General features: G+C 49.4%; 1 protein-coding gene across 7 annotated transcripts in view; it reads right to left on the bottom strand.

Annotated features, from left to right (window-relative positions):
- HIP1 (huntingtin interacting protein 1) overlaps nucleotides 1-23678 on the bottom strand; it is a 197357-nt gene that overhangs the window by 4076 nt on the left and 169603 nt on the right. For all 7 annotated transcript variants that reach the window (XM_039460460.2, XM_074390659.1, XM_074390658.1 and 4 more), the window contains 16 exons: nucleotides 22994-23177; nucleotides 21438-21526; nucleotides 20926-21042; nucleotides 18816-18917; nucleotides 18137-18280; nucleotides 17036-17171; nucleotides 16152-16238; nucleotides 15855-15962; nucleotides 15027-15163; nucleotides 10278-10388; nucleotides 7461-7519; nucleotides 6662-6755; nucleotides 4921-5021; nucleotides 4526-4631; nucleotides 2625-2748; nucleotides 2005-2066 (listed from right to left, as the gene is read on the bottom strand). In XM_039460460.2, the coding sequence (XP_039316394.1) occupies nucleotides 2005-2066; nucleotides 2625-2748; nucleotides 4526-4631; nucleotides 4921-5021; nucleotides 6662-6755; nucleotides 7461-7519; nucleotides 10278-10388; nucleotides 15027-15163; nucleotides 15855-15962; nucleotides 16152-16238; nucleotides 17036-17171; nucleotides 18137-18280; nucleotides 18816-18917; nucleotides 20926-21042; nucleotides 21438-21526; nucleotides 22994-23177 (1761 nt within the window). The remainder of the gene's footprint in view (nucleotides 1-2004; nucleotides 2067-2624; nucleotides 2749-4525; nucleotides 4632-4920; nucleotides 5022-6661; nucleotides 6756-7460; nucleotides 7520-10277; nucleotides 10389-15026; nucleotides 15164-15854; nucleotides 15963-16151; nucleotides 16239-17035; nucleotides 17172-18136; nucleotides 18281-18815; nucleotides 18918-20925; nucleotides 21043-21437; nucleotides 21527-22993; nucleotides 23178-23678) is intronic.

Below are 23678 nucleotides of genomic sequence, written 5' to 3'. Positions count from 1 at the left end.
CTGGCCAACACAGTGAAACTCACCTCTACTAAAAATATAAAAATTAGCCAGGCGTGGTTGCAGGTGCCTGTAATTCCAGCTACTTGGGAGGCTGAGGTGGAGAATTGCTTGAACTCAGGAGGCAGAGTGGGTTCTGCAGTGAGCCAAGATTTTATCACTGTACTCTACCCTGGCCAACACAGCAAGACCCTGTCTCAAAATAATAATAATAATAATAATAATAATAATAATAATAATAATAATAAAGTCAAGAAGGACTGAGTGAGACCACTAAGCAGAAGTCCCTTCATTATTCAGACAGAAATTTGGCTTTTCTGGTGATCTGTGTCTTTTCCTAAAGATGCTGAGCCAGGTGTAGTGGTTCATGCCCATAATTCCAACCCTTTGGGAGGCTCAGGTGGGAGAGCCCAGAAGTTTGAGACCAGAAGTTTGAGACCAGCCTAGGCAACATAGTGAGAACCCCATTTCTACAAAAATTAAAGAAGCTGGGTGCAGTGGCTAACACCTGTAATCCCAGCACTTTGGGAGGCCGAGGTGGGCGGATCACCTAAGGTCAGGAATTCAAGACCAGCCTGGCCAACATGGTGAAATAAAATCCCCATCTCTACTAAAAATACAAAAATTAGCCGGGCATGATTGTGCACACCTGTAATCCCAACTACTCGGGAGGCTGAGGCAGGAGAATCGTTTGAACCTGGAAGGCAGAGGTAGCAATGAGCTGAGATCATGCCACTGTACTCCAGCGTGGGTGACAGAGCAAGACTTTGTCTCAAACAAAACAAAGCAAAACCAAACAAAAATAAAACAAACAACAACAACAAAAACACAGAAAAAAAAAAAAGGAAAATTAGCTGGGCATGGTGGTGTGCACCTGCAGCCCCAGTTACTCAGGAAGCTGAGGCGGGAGGATCCACCTGAGTCCAGGAGTTTGAGGCTATAGTGAGCTGTGATCACACAACTGCACTCCAGCCTGGGCAACAGAGCAAGGCCCTGACTCAAAGAGAGAGAGACGAAAAAGTGCCGAGTGACACATCTTGGAGTGGTTTAACAATTCCGATTTGAAATTCACCCCACAACTGATGACCAATAATTCTAGAAAAACAATGTCAATTTTTTTTTTTAAGGACCTTGCTGTTACCTATATTGCATGGCATGACTTTATAGAATGACAGAGATAAATAATGGCATTGTCTTTGATCAGTTAACAGGATTTTCTTTTTTAAAACTAAAGGTCATACACAAATAATTTATACCCGAAGTCTAAAACCATGTTTATAGTAAGACTATTAGATCTGTGGATACTAAGAGTTCCTTGATAACATTTAGAGGAGCATTAGTCCAAGGCTAGTGGGAAAGAGATTCTGATCTTGGCTGGGCACGGTGGCTCACACCTGTAATCCCAGCACTTTGGGAGGAAGACTGAGGCAGGAGGACTGTGTGAGGCAGTGAGTTCGAGACCAGCCTGGGCAACATAGTGAGACCCCCCCCCATCTTTATTTTTTAAAAAAGGGAGAGAGGTGTGCTGGCTCATGCCTGTAATCCCAGCACTTTGGGACGTCAAGGTGGGCAGATCATTAGGTCAGGACTTCAAGACCAGCCTGGCCAAATGGCAAAACCCTGTCTCTCCTGAAAATACAAAAATTAGCTGGGCATGTTGGCACATACCCTAGCTACTTGGGAGGCTGGGGCAGGAGAACTGCTTGAACCTAGGAGGCGGAGAGTGCAGTGAGCTGAGATCATGCCACTGTACTCTAGCCTGGGCAATAGGATGAGATGCCGTCTAAAAAAAAACCAAACAAACCAAGGATTCTGATCTGCACTAATCACCCCCTCTGCCTCCGCTGTCTCTTCCAGCTTCATTTACATTCTGTCTTGGATGAGTAGGTGCATCTGTGTTCATTTCCACCCAGGTATCTCTCCCTCTGGCTTTTCTCCATAAGAATAATATTTAGAGTCCATGTCTAGGCAATAGAGGCTATCTAGACTTAGAGACGGAGTTCTCACCTGGGAATCCATCTCTTGGCGTTTGATCTGTGTCAGCGTCATGCTTGAGAAGTCCATGTTGTCTGCAAGGATGGAAACAAGAAGCTCTTATCAAATTCTACCCCAGCTGACTGGCACCTGAGAGGTGGCCAAGGGCAATGCCCTGTGGAAACACCTGGTTTGCCATCTGGCAACACTGCATGAAAGTAACTAAGGGGGCTGGGTGGGTGGCTCACTCCTGTAATCCTCGCACTTTGGGAGGCTGAGGTGGGCGGATCATGAGGTCAGGAGTTTGAGACCAGCCTGGCCAACAAGGTGAAACCCCATCTCTACTAAAAATACAAAAATTAGCGGGGCGCAGTGGTGAGCACCTGCAATCCCAGCTACCTAGGAGGATGAGGCAGGAGAATCACGTGAACCTGGGAGGTGGAGGTTGCAGTGAGCCGAGATTGCACCACTGCACTCCAGCCTGGGTGACAGAGTGAAACCCTGTCTCAAAAACAGAAATAAAGAAAAAATAAAATAAAAATAAAAATATGAAAGAATGTAGACACAGTACTATGGGATTTGGGGTCGCAGGACAAGAAGCAGAGAAAAGCACAACAGAGTGGATAGGAAAAGCGTCTCTTTGGAAAGGCTACCTGTCTCCTCGATCTGTGATTTGCCGGAGATGGTTGAGGCCACGACACTGGCAGTGGCCTGGTTCACACCCCGAGAGGCCTGCTGCAGCTGGGCTAGGTTGGGGCTGTCCTTATCAGCTTTCACCTACCAGGACAAAGTGGATTTAGGTTCACACAATACCTAGAACAACAAGGACTGAATTAAAGAATTCCTCTGATGGTTCTTAACACACACGTGTGGGCCAAATGGTAACCACCAATCAGTTTCTCAAAATCTGCTGCCTACAGAGTCAGCTCCTGACATATCTATCACACACAAAATTATTCCTGGCCTCTTTGCTTGGTGGCTCCCAAACTCTAAGCATTATCACTTATTTGGACAGTGTACCCAGTTATGGAAACCAGTTTGGGATGACAAGAAATAAGGACAAATAGATAAAACTCTGGGAGACTGTGAAACTCTTCAAAGGATTTTGGGTACCAGCTTTACATGAAAATTAGTTGCGGGCATTGATGATATTGATTCAAAGAACACTTTTTGTTTTTCAGAAAGAGTTTCACTCTTGTCACCCAGGCTGGAGTGCAATGGCGTGATCTCGGCTCACTGCAAACTCTGCCTCCCAGGTCCAAGCGATTCTCCTGTCTCAGCCTCCCCAGTAGCTGGGATTACAGGTGCCCACCACCATATCTGGCTAATTTTTTGTATTTTTAGTAGAGATGAGGTTTCAACAGGTTGGCCAGGCTGGTCTTGAACTCCTGACCTCAGGTGATCTACTGGCCTTGGCCTCCCAAAGTGCTGGGATTACAGCCATGAGCCACTGCGCCTGGCCTGATTCAAATTTGAAGACTAATAAGAAGGGGCTGTGGAATCTCAGAGCCAATCCAGGTAACCTGTTTATGAGGCCAACCTATTCCGTATTCGAATGTTTCTTGAATTCCAGGACTGCTAATCAGAAGTTGGCATTGCTGGGACTCTCTAAGGCCACTTGTGACAGATGTGAGGAAAGCCATGAGGGACATGTGTGGTGCACTGGGTACAGGCATTCCTTGCTGTCACAAGAAAGGCTTTTAGAAGAGGATGGTGCAGCCGGGCGCGGTGGCTCAAGCCTGTAATCCCAGCACTTTGGGAGGCCGAGGCGGGTGGATCACGAGGTCGAGAGATCGAGACCATCCTGGTCAACATGGTGAAACCCCGTCTCTACTAAAAGTGCAAAAAATTAGCTGGGCATGGTGGCACGTGCCTGTAATCCCAGCTACTCAGGAGGCTGAGGCAGGAGAATTGCCTAATTGCCTGAGCCCAGGAGGCGGAGGTTGCGGTGAGCGGAGATCGAGCCATTGCACTCCAGCCTGGGTAACAAGAGCGAAACTCCGTCTCAAAAAAAAAAAAAAAAAAAGAAGAGGATGGTGCGGGACCCTTAAGAGGCTGAATTTTTATTTGGGATTGGAGCCACCTGAGCCATGGATTAATCATCTGTTCTCAGGGCCAGTTCCATCCCATCACCCAAGTACTGTCTAACCTAGCCAAGTACTGTCTACCTAGCCAAGTACTCTCCAACTCCTAAGTACTCTCGAACCTAGCCAAGTACTATCTAACCTAGCCAAGTACTCTCTAACCCTTAGTACTCTCTAACCTAGCCAAGTACTATCTAACCTAGCCAAGTACTCTCTAACCCTTAGTACTCTCTAACCTAGCCAAGTACTGTCTAACCTAGCCGAGTACTCTCTAACCCTTAGTACTATCTAACCTAGCCAAGTACTCTCTAACCTTTAGTACTCTCGAACCTAGCTATGTACTGTCTCACCTAGCCAAGTGCTCCTAACTCAGCCAAGGACTGCCTAACCCAGCCAAGTACTCTTTAGCCTAGCCTAGTACTCTCTAACCATGGCGTCCAGGGTCCTAGGAGGTCTGGCACAGGTCCTACCTTGGATGCAGCCACAAGCTGGGCTGTGCTAGCAGCAATTTCATGCGAACACACCATTAGCTCCTCAAATTTCCCTCTGCCTTGTACCACCAGATCAGCTGCATCCCTGATAGAAAAAGACAAGAGGGACTAGGTTACAGGCAGATGAGCTGTAACTTCCCTACGATCCCACCTCCAGACCACCCCATTGCCCTTGGCTAAATAGGGAGGGGAAGCTGCCTGCCCTGTGTTCCCCTGGGAGAGCCATGCTCCCATGTAAACTCAGTCCTATTGACTTTCTGATCAACAGTTCATTTCTAAGGGACATATTATTTTTTTCCTTTTTAAGCTATTGTTTGGAGTGGATCAATGGAAGAGGGGTTGGGGAAGGAGCCTTGGCACCAATGGGCACTTACACCATGACAGTGGCTCCCCAGCCCACAGCCTTGGAGGCTGAGATGAGTCCTTCTGTCCACCGAGAGTTCTTGGCATAAAACTCTTTAGGGGATGCTGTACCCTAGGGAAGTAAAAAATAGTAATAGCCACCTTTTATTGAGCACGTACTATATGGCAAGTGCTTATATATATCTATTATCCCAAATCAACCTCATAGTAACTGGGAGATGTAAGCATTAGCATTCCCATTTTACAATAAAGAAAAAGATTCAGAGATGAGACACAAATGGCTTTTCCGGCTGGGTGCAGTGGCTCACGCCTGTAATCCCAGCACTTTGGGAGCCTGAGGCAGGCAGATCACTTGAGGCCGGGAGTTTAAGACGATCCTGGCCAACATGGTGAAACCCGTCTCTACTAAAAGTACAAAAATCAGCTGGGTGTGGTGGTGGGCACCTGTAGTCCCAGCTACTTGGGAGGCTGAGGCAGGAGAATTGCTGAACCCAGGAGCCACAGGTTGCAGTGAGCCAAGATCGCACCACCGCACTCCAGTCTGTACAACAGAGCAAGACTCCATCTCAAAAAAATATAAAAATTAGCTGGGTGTGGTGGTGGGCGCCTGTAATCCCAGCTACTCAGGAGGCTGAGGCAGGAGAATTGCTTGAACCCAGGAGGCAGAGGTTGCAGTGAGCCGAGCACTGCACTCTAGCCTGGGTAACAGAGCGAGACTCCATCTCAAAAAACAAAACAAAACAAAAAAAAAAAACTCAACCAACCAACCAAACAAAAAAAAAACCCCAAAACCCCAAACAACAAAACAACAAACAAATAAACAAAAAGGCTTTTCCCAAGGTCATGTAGGAAACAAACAGAAGTAAATCTTGGGCTTTTCTGCCTCCAAACCTGTAGCGTTTCTACTATACCACAACATTTCTGTATTGCATATGTAAGAATATATATTCGCAGATGAATAAGTCATGCTCTGAAAAGTCTAGCCACTCTCTGCGATTTGCTGAAAAAAGGAGACTACACAGTTAATACATTAAAAAAAAATACTTTTACTTGGATTTGAAAAATGTTTTTATGCTTTGGAAGTGTCTGATAGTCTGAGAATCTGCAGAGAATCCTTGTTCAGTCCATCTTTCGATTTTAGAAACAGAGAACATCAGCTCTCAGGAAGGTAGAAGGCACCAGCAAAGCAGGCCTGGCCCCTTGCTCTCTGGCACTGCTCTCCGGCTGGTGAACCCCTCCCTGGACCTGTGCCTCCCAAGCTGCGGCAGCATACGGGGAAACGGGAAGGAAAAACAAGATGCTGAGAACGCCAGCAAAGGCATGAGGCCACGAAGTGGTGTGTTGATAAGAGGCTGACCGCAGAGTCTGCCTGTAAGGGGGAACTGACCCTGCTGGTGGAGGCAGACAAGGCAGAACTCCCTGGGAAAAGTCAGTCTGAAGTTGGCTCTCAGGATCTGCTTAGTTTGCAAAAGTCCTCCTGTCTGAGAGTACCCAGGTTTGCCATGTAAATGGGGCTCCCACAGCAAGTTGCAACAGTGTCTACCTGTGCAAAGGGAGCTGGGGTTGGGAGACACGCCTGGCTGCCCTCTGGCTCTGACTTCTCCCCGGGGCATCTGCTGATGTCTACAGGAGGGGCGGCTGTGTGCTCGGGTGGACACACAGAACAAGACAGCAGCATCACTAGAGTCCAGTGAACTGGGAATCTGTCACTGATGCCTGCTTTTCCCGCCCAGCGCCCACACCCACGCTCACCCTGCCGCTCTCCACAATCTCTCTTTGGAGGTCCTTAGAGGCCACGATCAGCACCTGAATAGCTTGCATGAGGCCTGTACAGCTACCAAGAATCCTGTCAAACAAACAAACAAAGTCAGGAATACACAGAGACCACGATTCAAGGTGAATGAACATAACTGTTCTCTTTTCGACCTGTAGCCAAAGGTGAGCTTGGAATGGGAAAGGGAGGTAAGGACGGTGCTGAGATTGCTGGAACATTCTCGGGGGAGGCCCTGAAGGAGAGGTCGGGGAGTGAGAGTTCTGATTGTGGGTCTCCGTCGTAGGGAATAGTGTTTTTCCAAGGCTTCTTTTCTTTTCATTTTTTTTGAGACGGTCTTGCTCTGTCACCGAGGCTGGAGTGCAGTGGTGCTATCTTGGCTCACTGTAACCTCCGCCTCCCAGGTTCAAGCGATTCTCCTGCCTCAGCCTCCCGAGTAGCTGGGATTACAGGCGTGCAGCACCATGCTGGGCTAGTTTTTATATTTTTAGTAAAGACGGGGTTTCACCCCATTGGTCAGGCTGGTCTCAAACTCCCGACCTCAGGTGATCCTCCCTCCTCAGCCTCCCGAAGTGCTGTTATTACAGGTGTGAGCCACTGTGCCAGCCCGGGTTTCTTTTCTTCTACAATGAAACAGCAATATGCTGTCATCATTAACATATCATTGATGATTACATCAATTGCTCTCCGCTAATTCCCTAATAAGTACGCAAAGTGCAGCCCAATGCCAGGAAGACAGAATCCTGCTCCCCCGGGTGCCACCATGCCGTGCAGACTGACCTTTCGTTCACCTCCAATTTGACTCCCGTGTCTCCTGCTCGGGATTTGCTGAGCATCTCCTGTTAAAAAGAAGCATGGTTTCTAAATGTACCTTGGATATTGAGAATCCACTAATGTCTTACTATACTTACAGTCCAACATCCTGTGGGGGCTGAGAAACCTGAATCTGGAAGTCCCCAGTCCTTGCCCACATCCTGGAGAGAGTCAGAGAAACAATCCAGACTCTACTCTGTTCAGGGGGAGTACAGCTGCAACAGGCTGGCTCTATGATCGGTGTCTTTTTTTTTTTTTTTTTTGAGACGGAATCTCACTCTGTTGCCCAGGCTGGAGTGCAGTGGCGTGATCTTGGCTCACTGCAACCTCTGCCTCCCAGTTTCAAGTGATTCTCCTGCCTCATCTTCTCAAGTAGCTGGGATGACAGGTGCCCGCCACCATGCCCAGCTAATTTTTATATTTTTAATAAAGACAGGGTTTCTCCATGTTGGCCAGGATGGTCTCGAACTCCTGACCCCAAGTGATCCACCTACCTTGGCCTCCCAAACTGTTGGGATTACAGGTGTGAGCCACCACCCCTGGCCTTTTTTTTTTAAAACAAAAAAAAAAACAAAAAAAACAACCAACAACACAGGGTCTCACTGCAGCCTCAAATACTTGGTGCTCAAGGGATTGTCCTGCCTCAGCCTCTTGAGTAGTGGGGACTACAGCTGTGTTCTGCTGAACCTGGCTAATTAAAAAAAAAATTTGTTTTGTTTTGTTTTGTTTTGTTTTGAGATGGAGTCCTGTTCTGTAGCCCAGGCTGGAGTACAGTGGTGCAATCTCAGCTCACTGCAACCTCTGCCTCCTGGGTTCAAGTGATTATCCTGCCTCAGCCTTCTGAGTAGCTGAGACTCTAGGCACGTACCACTATGCCTGGCTCATTACTGTATTTTTAGTAGAGACAGGGTTTGCCATATTGGTCACGCTGATCTCGAACTCCCGGTCTCAGATGATCCACCCAACTTGGCCTCCCAAAGTGCTGGGCTTACAGGTATGAGCCACCCTGCCCAGCCTCTTTATTTTTTGTAGACATGGGGGTGGGGGGATCTCACTATGTTGCCTAGGCTAGTCTTGAACTCGTGGCCTCAAGCAATCCTGCTGCCTTAGCCTTAACATTTTTTTTTAAAGAGACAGAGTCTCACTACGTTGCCCAGGCTGGCTTTGAACTCCTGGCCTCAAGCAATCCTTCTGCCTTGGCCTCCCTAAGTGCTGGGATTACCGGTGTGAGCCACGGCACCCAGGTGATCTGTGAGTGTCTCTACACTCTGGCACTCAGGCTGATACATGCTGAACTCTGAGAGCCACAGCACCAAGCAGCTGCTACCAGGTGCTAGAGGCAGGTGTGCACATCACAGCAGGGGGCTTGAGTCCTCCATCAAAGGGTCAACGTAGAATCGTCCCTACAGTGTCCTCTCCGTTTTTCTGGGGAATCATTACCATTGATTAGGGGTGCCATTAATTTCCTAAGTGCTTGGCATGGAGATAAATGTGCATTATCTCATTTCACTGTTTTGTTTTTGTTTTTGTTTTTTTTTAAGATAGAATCTTGCTCTGTCACCCAGGCTGGAGTGCAGTGGCACGATCTTGGCTCACTGCAACCTTCTCCCGGGTTCAAGTGAGTCTCCTGCTTCATCTTCCCAAATAGCTGAGATTACAGGTGTCCACCACCATGCCTGGCTAATTTTTGTATTTTTAGTAGAGACGGGGTATCACCATGTTGGCCAGGCTGGTCTCAAACTCCTGACCTCGTGATCCACTTGCCTCAGCCTTCCAAAGTGCTGGGATTACAGGTGTGAGCCACCTCGCCCGGCCCCACTCTTTCTTCTTCTGACTACCACCCTATAGAAATGGGATCTGAATCTTAGTAGGTGACTGTAATTAACGGAGGTTATACAACTAAGTGGTCAGTCTGCAACTTGAACCCAGGATGTTCTAAAATTTTTTTTTTCCTGAAAAGGAGTCTTGCTCTGTCGCCCAGGCTGGAGAGCAGTTGTGCGATCTTCATTCACTACGACCTCTGCCTCCCGGGTTCAAGCAATTATCCTGCCTCAGCCTCCCAAGTAGGTGGGATTACAGGTATGTGCCACCATGCCCTAATTTTTGTATTTTTAGTAGAGACCAGGTTTCACCATGTTGGTCAGGCTGGTCTTGAACTCCTGACCTTGCGATCTGCCTGGCTCAGCCTCCCAAAGTGCTGGGATTACAGGCATGAGGCACTATGCCCAGCCAGAACCCAGGATGTTCTGACACCAAAGTATCTGATTCTTGAGGAAACGGATCACCTTCCCTCATGAGGACCTTCTCATTTTCTATCACTCAGAAAAACGAGTGAGTTCAGATTTTGGTCTCTCTCTCTCTCTCTCTCTCTCTCTCTCTCTCTCTTTTTTTTTTTTTTTTTTTAACAATTTAGAAACATTTTTAGAGACAGGGTCTCAGTCTTTCACACAGGCCAGAGTGCGGTGGTGCAATCATGGCTCGCTGGAGCCCTCCAACTCCTGGGCTCCAGCGATTCTCCTGCAGCCTCTGGAGTAGCTGGGACTCTTAAGTATGCACCACCACGTCCGGCTAATTGTTCTACTTTTTATAGAGATGGGGTCTTGCTATGATGTGTGATGTCCAGGCTGGTCTCAGACTCCCGGACTCAAGTGATCTTCCCAACGTGCTGGGATTCCAGGCATGAGCCACTGTGCCTGGCAAATTCTGGTTTCTGTCTTCGGGGGTCACCGTGGCCACAATGAACGACTGCGGCATGTCTAACGAGCAGTGCGGCACACCTCCTACCTCTATTCTGGCTGTGGCGCTTTCAATAGCAGCGGAAGTGGCCGCCATCTCCTTGTCCACCAGGTCCCCCAGCTCCTCCTGCTTGATGTCCAGGCCCCTGGGCAGGAGTTCCTGTGAACACATCACAAAGGCAGAACTGACCCCCCGAGGCCTCCTCTCTCTTCTCCTCTGCCATCTGCAGCCCTTAAAAGTTGGCAGAAGCAGGAGGCCACCCAGCGAACACCTTCTGCAAGCGTCAGGGGTTTCGGGGGGTTCTTTCACAGACCCCATCTGGTCCCCTCTGTGACATGAACTCTGGAACCTCGTGCTCCCCCTCACTCAGGACCCACCTCCTTCCAGAATGCCATCGCTGCCTCTTCCTGCAAGGCCATGCCGCCACCACTAAGACTCCAGTCCCTTAGTTGTGCAGTGTCAATTGTATTAGCTACACAGGAGGTATCGTCACAATTTTTTCTTTTGGAGGCAGATTCTCACTCTGTCGCCCACATTGGAGTGCAGTGGCACAATCGCGGCTCACTGCAACCTCCACCTCCCGAGTTCAAGCGATTCTCCTGCCTCAGCCTCCTGAGTAGCTGGGATTGTAGACATGTACCACCATGCCCGGCTAATTTTTATATTTTTAGTAGAGACAGGTTCACCATGTTGCCCAGGCTCGTCTCGAACTCCTAACCTCAGGTAATCCTCCTGCCTCAGCCTCCCAAAGTGCTGGGACTACAGGTGTAAGCCACCACACCTGGCCCTAATTTTTTACTATTCTGAGACAGGGTCTTGCTCTCCATCTCTGAGCAGGGTCTTGCTCTCCAGAGATGGAGAGATGGAGTGCAGTGGCATGATCACAGCTCACTGCAGCCTCGATCTCCTGTGCTCATGCAATCCTCCCACCTCTGTCTGCAGAGCAGCAGGGAGTACAGGAGTGCACTATCATGCCTGGCCAATTGCTTTTTATAGGAGAGGTGGAGTCTCACTGTGTTGCCGAGGCTGGTCGCCAATTCCTGGGCTCAAGTGATCCACCCGTCTTGGTCTCCCAGTGTGCTGGGATTGAGTTACTGCCCTTAGCCTCAACTTTTTCAAATGCTGATGATATATTCCACTTTGAACCTGACTTAACTTTGCTTCCATAGCAATCATATGAGGCAGTTATTATTCCTACCGTATAGATAGGGAGCCAAGGGTCAGAGGCAGAACCGCTTTATCACAGTCATGCTAATAAACGGCAGGGCATGGATTTGAACTAAGCTCTGACTAATAGCAAAGGCCATGACTTTTTAAAACATGATGTGTTATACATACAAAGGTATGAAATAGATACGTATGGTTCAAAGGGTAAGAATAAAGACCCATGTTATCCACCGCCCAACTTAAAACTCAAGGAATACTGTGAGAAACATTATCAACACCTTTGAAATCCTCTTTGGACTTGTATGTGCCCTGATTCTACCTCCTTCCTCCCTGCCTTCTACCCCAAGAGACGCAGAATTCAAGAGAGTGATTGTCATGTCTTATTTATTAATTTTTGAGACATGGAGTCTCACTCTGTCACCCAGGCTGGAGTGCAGTGGCCCGATCTCAGATCACGGCAACCTCTGCCTCCCAGGTTCAAGTGATTCTCCTGCCTTAGCTTCCTGAGGAGCTGGGATGACAGGCACGCACCAACAGGCCCAGCTAAGTTTTGTATTTTTAGTAGAGACGGGGTTTCACCATGTTGGCCAGGATGGTCTTGATCTCTTGACCTCGTGATCCACCCGCCTCAGCCTCCCAAAGTGCTGGGATTACAGGCGTGAGCCACCACGCTGGGCCTTATTTTTATTTTTAAAAGACAAACTCTTGCTCTGTTGCCCAGGTTAGAGTGCAGTGGTGCGATCACAGCTCGCTGCAGCCTCCAACTCCTGGGCTCAAGTGATCCTCCTGTCTCAGCCTCCTGAGTAGCTGGCAAAACAGGCGTGCACCACTCTGCTAACTTTTAAACTTTTTTTGTAGAGACAGGGTCTTGCTTTGTAGTGCAGGTGATATCAAATTCCTGGCCTCAAGTGATCCTCCTGTTCCGGCCTCCCAAAGTGCTGGGATTACAGACATGTGCCACTACACCCGGCCTGTCTTACTGTTATTACTTTTTAACTCCATATAGATGTAGCCCTAAAAAATATATTGTTAAGTTTGAATGTTTGAGTCTATATAAAAGGAATCATATTGGATGTATTTTTCCACGACTTAATTTTTCACTCAACATTCCATGTGTGAGATTCATCCTAAAACCTAGTAATTCTGTTTCTACGTATATACTCTAGAGAAACTTACAATGTGAGCATCAGGAGATATGTGCATGTATGATTACAGGGGCAAATTCATAATGGCCTGAGCCAAAAATAACCCAAATGTCCATCACCAAGAGAACAGACAGATGAATGAAGCTATATTTACACAATAGATACTAGAGAGCAGTAAAAATGAATGTATCTTCTTGGGTTAATCTCACAGAATACGGAGTGAAAAAAGCAAGTTGTAGGAGAATATATACGGTATCCATTTACCTACAGTCTATAACATGTGAAACTAACTCTCTTATTTAGGGAGGTACAAAGGAAGATAATCTTTTTTTTTTTTTTTTGAGAGAGTCTCACTCTGTTACCCAGGCTGGAGTGCAATGTAATCTCAGCTCACTCCAGCCTCCGCCTCCCCGGCTCAAGGGATTATCCTGCCTCCGCCTCCCAAGTAGCTGGGATTACAGGTGTGCTGGGATTACAAAATTAGCCACCACACCTGGCTAATTTTATATTTTTAATAGAGATGGGATTTCACTAAATTGGCCAGGCTGGTCTCAAATTCCTGGCCTCAACTGATCTGCCTGCCACAGCCTCCCAAAGTGCTGGGATTATGGGCATGAGCCACCATGCCCAGCCCTGATCTTTGTTGTTCATTTTCTTTTTAGAGACAGGGTCTTACTCTGTCACCTGAAGTACAGTGGTGTGATCACGTTTCACGGCAGTCTTGAGCTCCTAGGCTTAGGTGATCCTCCTGCCTCAGCCTCCTGAGTAGCTGGGACCACAAGTGCTCACCATCACACCTGGCTAACTTTTTAAATTTTTAGTAGTGATGGGGTTTTGCCATGTTTGCCAGGCTGGTCTCGAACTCCTGACCTCAGGTGATCCACCCACCTTGGTCTCCCAAAGTGCTGGGATTACAGGTGTGAGCCACCATGCCCAGCCCTATCCTCTTATTTTAACCAATATATTCCAATTTATAACACTGGGGGGAAAATGGGAAAAAAATTCTACTGCCAAGAAATGGTTTTCTGATTTTTCTTTCCCATAGAGTCCATGTTTTCTCTGTCCCTATATAACATCTACCTAACCCAATTTCTGCTATACAGGACATACTCACTGCTTACTTATTTATAGCAGAGGTAGGGTCTTGCTCTGTTGCCCAGGCTAGAGTGCAGTGGTACAATCATAGCTCACTGCGGCCTTCAACTCCTGGGCTCAAGTGATCCCCCTACCTCGGCCTCCTGAGTACCTGGAACTACAGGTGCCTGATATCATGCCTGTCTAATTTTTAATTTGTTTTTTTTTTTTTTTTTTATTTTGTAGAGACAGGGTCTCACTATGCTGACTAGGCTGATCTTGAATTCCTGCCCTCAAGTGATTCTCCTGCCTTGCCCTCCCAAAGTGCAGGGATTACAGGTGTGAGCCACCATGCTTGGTCACTACATCTTTAGTAAATGAATAAGCACACTGTTATTTCCATTTTGGGTATTACTTGCCCATCTAGATAAAAACCCTGGGAGACGGGGAGCTGCCTATATTTCTTTGATATTGCCGAGTGCAGTGATGACAACAGCAGATTCTCAGCTAACAGCCAGGGAATTATATGTAGCTGGAAAGTCCTTCAGGAGGATAGGTTTTCCCTTTTTTAAAAAAATATTTAATTTACTTTTTTTTTGAGATGGAGTCTTGCTGTCACCCAGGTTGGAGCGCAATAGCATGATCTCAGCTCACTGCAGCCTCTGCCTTCCTGGTTCAAGCGATTCTCCTGCCTCAGTGTCCCGAGTTGCTGGGATTACAGGCACGTGCCACCATGCCCGGCTAATTTTTGTATTTTTAGTAGAGACGGGGTTTCACCATGTTGGTCATGCTTGTCTCGAACTCCTGACCTAGTGATCTGCCCACCTCGACCTCCCAAAGTGCTGGGATTACAGGCGGTAGCCACCGCAGCCAGCCCTTTTAAAAAGTTTTTAATTTTTATTTTTAAAGAGGCAGGGTCTCATTTTGCTGCCCAGGCCTGTCTCAAACTTCTGGTTTCAAGCGATCTTTTTTTTTTTTTTTTTCAGACGGATCTTGCTCTGTTGCCCAGGCTGGAGTGCAATGGCAGGATCTTGGCTCACTGCAACCTCCGCCTCCTGGGTTCAAGTGATTCTCCTGCCTTGGCCTCCCGAGTACCTGGGATTACAGGCAGGCACCACCATGCTGGGCTAATTTTTGTATTTTTAGTAGAGACAGAGTTTCACTCTGTTGGCCAGCCTGGTCTCCAACTCCTGACCTCAAGTGATCCTCTTGACTCGGCCTCCCAAAATGCTGGGATTACAGGCGTAAGTCACTGCACCTGGCCAGATGTTCCGATTTTAACAATCTCTTTGTGGAATCAAGTTGTAAGTATGGAAGGAACGGGCTCAGAACATCGTCAATTCCCTGGCCATTCACCAGAATGCACACCCAGAAGATTAACAATGCGCCTCAATGATGCTACTGCAAGTACCTCGCCGATGGCCTTGATCTTGCTCAGGCAGTTCCTCATGGCTGTGCCGTCAGCATTCTCGAGGGTTCCCTCTTCTTCCAGGGAGGCCAGGTAGGTGAGGGTTTCCCTGCCGTACTGCTTACAGGCCTCGGTCAGTGCTAAGGATGCAAGGCGACAGACACTTTTTTTTTTTTTCTGAGATGGAGCCTTGCGGTCGCCCAGGCTGGAGTGCAGTGGCTCGATCGTGGCTCACTGCGAACTCCGCCTCCTGGGTTCAAGCGATTCTCTTGTCTCAGCCTCCTGAGTAGCTGGGATTACAGGTGCACTACCATGCCCAGCTAATTTTTATATTTTTAGTAGAGACGGGGTTTCACCATGTTGGCCAGGCTGTTCTTGAACTCCTGATCTCAAGTGATCTGCCCACCTCGGCCTCCCAAAGTGCTGGGTTATAGGCATGAGCTACCATGCTCGGCCCAACAGAGACTTTTTTTTTTTTTTTTTTTTAAGTGTTTCACTCTTGTTGTCTAGGCTGTAGTGCAATAGCAGGATCTCGGCTCACTGCAACCTCCACCTCCAGGGTTCAAGTGATTCTCCTGCCTCAGCCTCCCGAGTAGATGGGATTACAGGCATGCGCCAACATGCCCAGCTAATTTTTGTATTTTTAGTAGAGACAGGGTTTCTCCATGTTGTTCAGGCTGTTCTCGAACTCCCAACCTCAGATGATCTCCCTGCTTCAGCCTCCCAAAGTGCTGGGGTTACAGGCGTGAGCCACCTCGCCCAGGCCAACGGAGACTTAAAGAACCCCTGCTCCTCTGGTACATGAGCAGCCCCTCACACCCTGGTACTCACAGTCAGCAGGCTCAGGTGGGGCTCTGAGGCTGGTGGTGGCACCGTGAGTGATGGCGTCGCTGCTCAAGTGGGCCAGCAGGGTTATGGAATGGAGAAGTCCACTGATGTCTGCCAGGAAAAGGAAGTTTCTCAGTTCTGGTTGATGATGTCACTTTCAGACCCTCTTCTCCCCTGTTTCATGAGCTGCCTACACGCCTTTCCTGATGCAGGGGAAACTGTCACTCTTCCTGCATTCAGGTGCTTCTGAACCCTGTCCCACCGCCACTAATGACAGAGACTCTCCTTGGCCCTTCTTACCTTCTGGGCAGGCCAGATACTGGCTCCAGCTTTTCTCCAGTTGCTCGATGCAGCTGGAAACGGACATGACCGCAGAGAGGAGGTGATCTGTGAGAGGGAACACAGGGTAAGGTCAGGGCAAGTTCTCACAGCTGGCTTCATCCTCGTCAATTAAGTGCCGAACAGAGGAGCTTACCTAGTGGGGAAGCTTCCTGCCTAGAAGTGAAGTTCATGAGCAACTACCTCTTGATTCAGAACATTGTTTTTTCCATACAGAAACACAGAAGTGTCCGCTCCTGGTGGATTTTCTTGTCAGTGTGACCCACTGTCTAAAGCGGTGGCTATCACACCTGGGACCTTTAGAAAATACTACTGCTAGGCCTAGTGAGGTGGCTCATGCTTGTAATTCCAGCACTTTGAGAGGCCAGGGTGGGAGTTCAGAAGTTCGAGACCAGCCTGGGCATATAGTGAGACTTCGTCTCTACCAAAGATTAAAAAATTAGCCAAGGCCAGGCATGGTGGCTCATGGCTGTAATCCCAGTACTTTGGGAGGTCAAGGTGGGTGGACTGCCTGAGCCCAGGTCTTCAGGATTTCTTGAGCCCAGGAAGCAGAGGCTGCAGTGAGCCATTGCACTGCACTCCAGCCTAGGCAACAGACTAAGACCCTATTTCAAAAAGAAAAAAAAAAAAAAAAAAAAAAAGAAAGAAAATACTAGTGTACAGGCCCTAATGCACAGAGTTTCCAAATTTAACTGATGTAGGATGGGGCCTGGGTACCCCTAAGGTAATGCTGACATGCCACTGAGCTGAGTGCCCCTGTGCTCAGTCTCACGTGAGACTGTACATCAACAGAGTCTCAGTCTGTAAGGACCTGGCCCCTGCCAGCTGAGCAATTGCGAGTGTACCTGCAGACCCAGCACAGCTGATGAGAGGGGGTTCTTCAAGCTGGTTCAGGGCGTCTTGTATCACCTGCTCCGCAGCCTTCCTGGACCCCACCAGAAGCATTTTTCGTTGGTCTTTCACAAGCTGGCACATAGATTCCTAAAAAGGGTCCAGGGAGGTGAGCCTCTGCCCGACTCCATAATGAACCTGGGCAGCTTGACCTGGTTGGAGCTCTGCAGGAGTTCAGTCAGGGTGGTGGGAGAAATTGTAGGAAAAGGATGTAAATCTTGGAAGGCCGGGAGGTTTTTGCAAAAGCCTTGGGAAGGAAGCTATGGCTGAAGGCAGCCTAATCCCCTTTCCTGGAGCAAAAAGCTATAGAGAAGATACAAAGGAATGTAGGGGAGTTTATCTAAAGAGCTTGTTTACTCATGTGGTCCTGAGACCGACCTTTGAACATCCACGGGTAGATGACTGCTCTCTACTTGGGGGGTCAGCAAAGTTAATTACCCACAAATGGTGTTTGCTTTAGGCCTTTGTCATTACATCTGTACTAAACAAAGGTCCACGGGTCTGGCTGGTGGGGGCCGTGGCTGCTGGCTCTGTACAGTATCCTCCTCCGTGTCTCTAAATGGCCTGGTCCCCTAGCCTGCTCTTTCACTGGCTATGTGTGTCTGAGTGCATTCGTTCATCCTTCGCTGGGTCAGGGTCTGCAGGTCGGACCCGACAGAGCTCCTAGCATCTCAGCTCAAGTCATGGCCCGTGAGGTCCAAGCCAGTTAGCCTGAGACAGAGAAAGTTGCTTTAACTCTGTACACAGGGTATGCTGCTGCCCACGGAGGCTGGGGGGATGGATTACTGCATCCCCTTCTCATGCCTGGAAGGGAATGCCAAAGTTCCCTTGGCATACAAAAACGAGAGCACTCTGCTTTCCCTTTCCCTCATGGTCTCTGCAGGCAGTGCAGGGCCTGCTGGCATGAGGGGCTGGCATTAGACCTACAGACTGTCTTCACAATCAGGCCAAGGTGCACCCCCACCCTTCGCAGCAGCCCCGGAGTCTTCCTGGCCTCCGTGCACGTGCGGGGCCCGTGGTGGGAGTTCACAGGTGCTTCCGCGTCCGTTACTTGCCTCTGTGCTGGCCAGTTTGAGCTGGGTGTCCTGCAGTTCTTTCCGAAGAGCAGATAATTCCTCCTCCCTGTGGGCTGCGCCACTCACCAGGCTGTCCCGCTCGTTCTCTAGCTCGGTGATCTGGGCTGCCCAGGTTGCTTCTGACTGCAAAGGTGACCGCAGGGAAAGAGGGAGATGCTGGTTGGGTTAATCAGTCCCCACTTCCCAGAGTTCCAACCCACCACCTGGCTACACGGACTGGGAGGTGATGGCCCTGGAACCTGCCACTCTGATTCCCTCCCGAGGATGCTCTGATTGCAGCTGGGGCCGACTTGGCCAGGCCAAGGATGGTGGATGAGAGCAATGCCAAAGCCAGGGGCGGGGCAAGAAAGGAGGCCAGCCGTGGAGGCTCATATTTGTAATCCCAGCACTTTCGGAGGCCGAGGTGGGAGGATCACTTAAGCCCTGGAGTTCGAGACCAGGCGGGTCAACATAGTGAAAGCCGGGTGTAGTGGTAGGTGCCTATAGTCCCGGATATTTTGGGGGCTAAGTGGGAGGATCAACTGAGCCCAGGGAGGTGGCGGCTGCAGTGAGCTGAAATTGCACCACTGCATTCCAGTTTGGGTGATGGAAGAAGACCCTGTCTCAGAAAAAAAAAAAAAAAAAAAGAGAGAGAGAGAGAGAGAAAGGAGGCATTTACCTGGGCAGACGTTTCCAGGCTGCCTTGGAGAATCTGGAGCTCCCGCTGGCTTGTGGCAAGTTCTTGCTTCAAGCTCTCTAGAACTTCCAGCTGTTCTTGAGTCTGAAAAAGAAGAAAAGCAGAGGGACTCTGATCTGGGTGGTGGCAGCAAAGGATATAAAAATGTACAAAGAGATCCACAAGAGATCTGTAAACTCTACTGTACATCAGTTACACCCCCCAAAAAATGCAGCGCGTGGGAGGAGGAGGCGAGACCCCAGAGTGCACTAGAAACATTTTTTTCGGGCTAAGCGGAATGTCGAGGAAATAATTTTATTTATTTATTTATTTATTTTTGAGACAGAGTCTCACTCTGATCACCCAGGCTGGAGTGCAGTGGCGCGATCTTGGCTCACTGCAACCTCCGCCTCTTGGGTTCAGGCAATTCTCCTGCCTCAGCCTCCCGAGTAGCTAATTTTTACGTTTTTAGTAGAGACGAGGTTTCGCCACGTTGGCTACGCTGGTCTCGAACTCCTGACCTCAGACAGTCCTCCGGCCTTGGCCTCCCAAGATGCTGGGATTACAAGCATGAGCCACTGCACCTGGCTTCCAGGAAGGAACCTTAGAAATATTTCCCAAATGTCATGCTTGAGTCCATACTACCAAAACCAAACTGGATTTTAAATTCAGGCATCCCAACAGCTGGTATACTGCTGAACTACAGCGTCTCTCCAGCTCCAAATGACTCTTTCTTTGATTTCTTTGTTAATGGTGTTTGTTTCAAAGAGTGGGTTGAGACTCATTAGTAGGAATTCACAGCTATCATTTAAAAAATGGATTAAATAGAACAGAAATATCCAAATGAATTCACGTAGTAAGGATAAGTATTGCTTGGTGAAACTTGTATTTCTGCGGGACAGATGTTTTTATGTGTGGTCACAGAAAAGTATGAAAGCTACTCCTTTAAATCTAAGACATTTGGTTTGATCTCTCTGACACATCTAACTGTACCTCTAAGCCTCTGATATGCTGATCAGTTCTCCCCCAACGTAATGGTATTCTCTTGCCTTTTTTTTTTTTTTTTTTTTGAGATGGAGTCTCGCTCTGTTGCCCAGGCTGGAGTGTAGCGGTGAAATCTCAGCTCACTGCAACCTCTGCCTCCCAGGTTCAAGCAATTCTGCTGCCTCAGTCTCCCAAGTAGCTGGGATTATGGGCACGCATCACCACGCCTGGCTGATTTTTCTATAGTTTTAGTAGAGAGGGGTTTCAACATGCTGGTCAGGCTGGTCTCAAACTCCTGACCTCAGGTGATTCACCCACCTCTGCTTCCCAAAGTGCTGGGATTACAGGTGTGAGCCATTGCACTGGCCTTTAAAATTTTTTTTAAATAGAGACAGGGTCTCATTCTGTCACCCAGGCTAGGGTGCAGAAAGACGATCATAGCTCACTGAAGCCTCCATCTCAAACTGGGATCAAGCACTTTTCTCACCTCAGCTTTCCAAGTAGCTAGGACCACAGGCATAGACGCCACTACACCTGGCTGATTTTTACATTTTTTTTTGTCTTGCTCTGTTACTCAGGCTGGAGTGTAGTGGCATGATCACAGCTCACTGCAGTATCAAACTCCTGGGCTCACAATCTTCCTGCATAGCCTCCCAAGTAGCTCAGGCTACAGGCATGCACTACCACGCCCAGCTAATTTCTTAGTTTTTTTGTAGACACAGGGTCTCACTTTGTGACCCAGGCTGGCCTGGAACTCCTGGCCTCAAGCCATCTTCCCTCACGCTGAGATTCCAGAAACACCGTGCCTGGCCTGTCTGCAAGTATTTGTAAATAATGCTCGTCCCCGTCTCTCTGCTAACCATATGTTTTCCTTTCCCCAAACTCTCCTCGAGACTCATCCTTGGAAAGCCTTTGCTGATTAAACCCATGTAACTTTGGGTCCTTCCATTATTTCGTGTATGCACTGGTGACAGTGTCTTGCTGTTCTATGTGGCTGCCATGGTTTGCTCCCTGCGGTGTGATGCCAACCACCCCACAGAACTGCCCACGGAGCAGCAGACCACGAAGCCTCCGCCACCAACTGGACAGTACCCTCCCTCATTTCCTGAGCGCTCCTTCGCCCACTCACCTTCCGCTGGCCCTGGTCACTAATGCGCTCCAACGAATCCTCCAGCTCTTTTTTTTCTCGTTCCAAATCTACCTGGGCTTGTCTGGCCATGGACACCTGTTTGGTCACCTCTGCATTCTGCAAAAGAACAGTGTCTTGAACCAGGAGATCTGAGGCTTAGGGGACATCCTCCTCCTAGGACACACTCTGGCTGTGCACCCCCTAGAGTCAGATACAGGAATCACTTTCCTCCTGGGAGGGAAGCGGGAACAGAGCCATCACCTTCAGATGCTTGCCACTCATGTATTTCCAAAACAGTAAGAGAGGTGGGTGACCTACAGTAGGGCTGGCAGCCAGCACAGAGCCCAAGACACAGAGGCAAGGCAGCCTGAAAAGGTGTGGTTCCCGAGATGGTGGCAATGCCTTCGAGATCAATGGAGGGGGTGCCGGCCCCGGGGAAGCCGCAGGTCCGAGCCGCTCTCTCCCCCGAGGTGCAGGGCCTGCAGGATGGTGATGGGGGCTGAGGGTCCTACCTTCCGTAGCAGGTCAGCGTGGTTCTGAACCAGCTCGCTGTACTTCTCCTTTAGCTTGCTATACCGCTGTTCATTGGCCTGCGCTTTCCCTGTATCGTCAAGGACCAAGGTGAGGAGTCTACCCTAGCAGGGACCCTTGCCCTCCTTGCAATGAGCCAGGGTCCCTTGAAGATCCTCCTTGTTTTGTTTTGACAGTTTTGCTGTCACCCAGGCTGGAGTACAGTGGCACAGTCACTGCTCCTGGGGCTCAAGCCGTCCTCCCACCCCCATCTCCTGAGTAGCTGGGCTCATGGGCACGTGCCACTGCACCTGGCTAATTTTTGTAGAGATGGGGTCTCACTATGCTGCCCATGCTGGTCTCAAACTCCTGGGCTCAGGCGATCCACCCGCCTCAGTGGGATCATAGGCGTGAGCCACCGTGCCTGGCCAAAGATCCTCCTTTGATTTCAGGAATGCGTATATGTTTTTCTCCCTTGGAAATCCTACTTACAGAAACTTCTCTAGGAAGTCATCTTTAAAAAGAACTCCATTGGTTAAAAATCAAGCCAGGGGGCAGGCGAGGTGGCTCACACCTGCAATCCCCATACTTTGGGAGGCTGAGGTGGGTGGATCACCTGAGGTTAGGAGTTCGAGACCAGCCTGGCCAAGATGGTGAAACCCTGTCTCTACTAAAGATACGAAAATTAGCTGGGCATGGTGGTGTGCGCCTGTAGTCTTAGTTACTCGGGAGAGTGAGGCAGGAGATTTGCTTGAACCCGGGAGGTGGACGTTGCAGTGAGCCCAGCCTGGGGGACAGAGTGAGACTCTGCCTCAAAAAAAGAAAAGAAAACAAAAAAATAATCAGCCAGGGCCTCATGCCTCTTCAGCACTTACATACACGGCATTTATTCTATCTGGGCTTTCAGCTTTTCAAAAAAATTAAAATTTTTTTTTAGAGATGAGGCTTTCCGTTACTGAGGCTGAAGTGCAGTGGTGTGATCAGCTTACTAACGCCTTGAATTCCTGGGCTCAAGTGATACTCCTGTCTCAGCCTCAAGAGTCGCTGAGACTACAGGCACATGCCACCACATTCGGCGAATCTTTTTAATTTTTTCTAGAGATGGGGTCTCGCTATGTTGCCCAGGTTGGTCTTGAACTCCTGGCGTCAAGCAATCCTTCCATCTTGGCTTCCCAAAGTGCTAGGATTACAGGCATGAGGCACTGTGCCTGGTCGGCTCTCAGCTTTTGTGTCAATTTCTTTGTCAGGACCTCAATCCTCTCTCCTTGTGCCTTAGCATCCACTGCCCAGGGCAAACACTCAGCGCCATTGTCTGTATTTCCCATCTATGTGCTCAGCGGTGCCTCACACGGGCCTCTGTGCCTGCAGGACTCAAACTCGCCCTCTGGACTGAGGCGAAGAGCTGGCATCCCTGACAGTGCTTCTAGAAGGACACAGCTGTGGGGGAGCTCCCCTGCCCAGCCTCTGTGCCTCATCCTGAGTCCAGCTGGGCTCTGCTGCCCACGCCTGCCCCCCGAGCCCGCCCCCACCTCTGCCGCTGTCCCCACCCGCCACTCACTTTCTATCTCAGACAAGCTCCGCTGAGCCTTCTCGGTGTCCTCCCGCTGCCTCCGGAGCTCGTCCAGTTCCGCCCGCAGGAACTCGCAGTCGTCGGCCGCCTGCTGCCGCAGGTGCTGCTGCTCGGCTAGCTCGGCCTCCAGCTCGCTGATGCGGCCCTTCAGCTGCAGCACGACCCGCTGGCTCTGTGGGGTACTCGGGGCATGAGGCCGATCGCCCACGGCACGGGTCACGGGTCCTACCACGCTGCCACGTAAATACCCGGTGCCCCAAGTCAACGCCCCACGTCTCAGTAGGGTTGGGCCGTCTGGGCATTAGGAGCTCCTCGATCAGCAGTAACAGGGGATGATGGCTGGGCAGTTGTGGTCCGCTTTAGAGTGGCCAGGAGTAGCGGTGGCTGTCCCTGTGCGTAAAGTCACCTGACCAGCCACTCTCAGGGGCAGTTGTTGATACAGCACCAACACTGCACATAGCCATCGTCTTCTTTTTTTGGTTGGGGGAGACAGGGGATCACTATCACAGACTGGAGTGCAGCGAGGTGATCCTAGCTTTAGCCTCCCAAGAAGCCCGCAGTACAGATGCACACTGCTACGTCCAGCTAATTTTTAAAGTTTTTTTTAAATAGGGCCGGGCACGGTGGCTCACACCTGTGATCCCAGCACTTTGGGAAGCCAAGGCAGGAGGAT

The sequence above is a fragment of the Saimiri boliviensis genome, chromosome 20, assembly GCF_048565385.1.
Source record: "Saimiri boliviensis isolate mSaiBol1 chromosome 20, mSaiBol1.pri, whole genome shotgun sequence".
Classification (NCBI taxonomy): domain Eukaryota; kingdom Metazoa; phylum Chordata; class Mammalia; order Primates; family Cebidae; genus Saimiri; species Saimiri boliviensis.
This window is presented reverse-complemented; position numbering and strand designations above follow the sequence as displayed.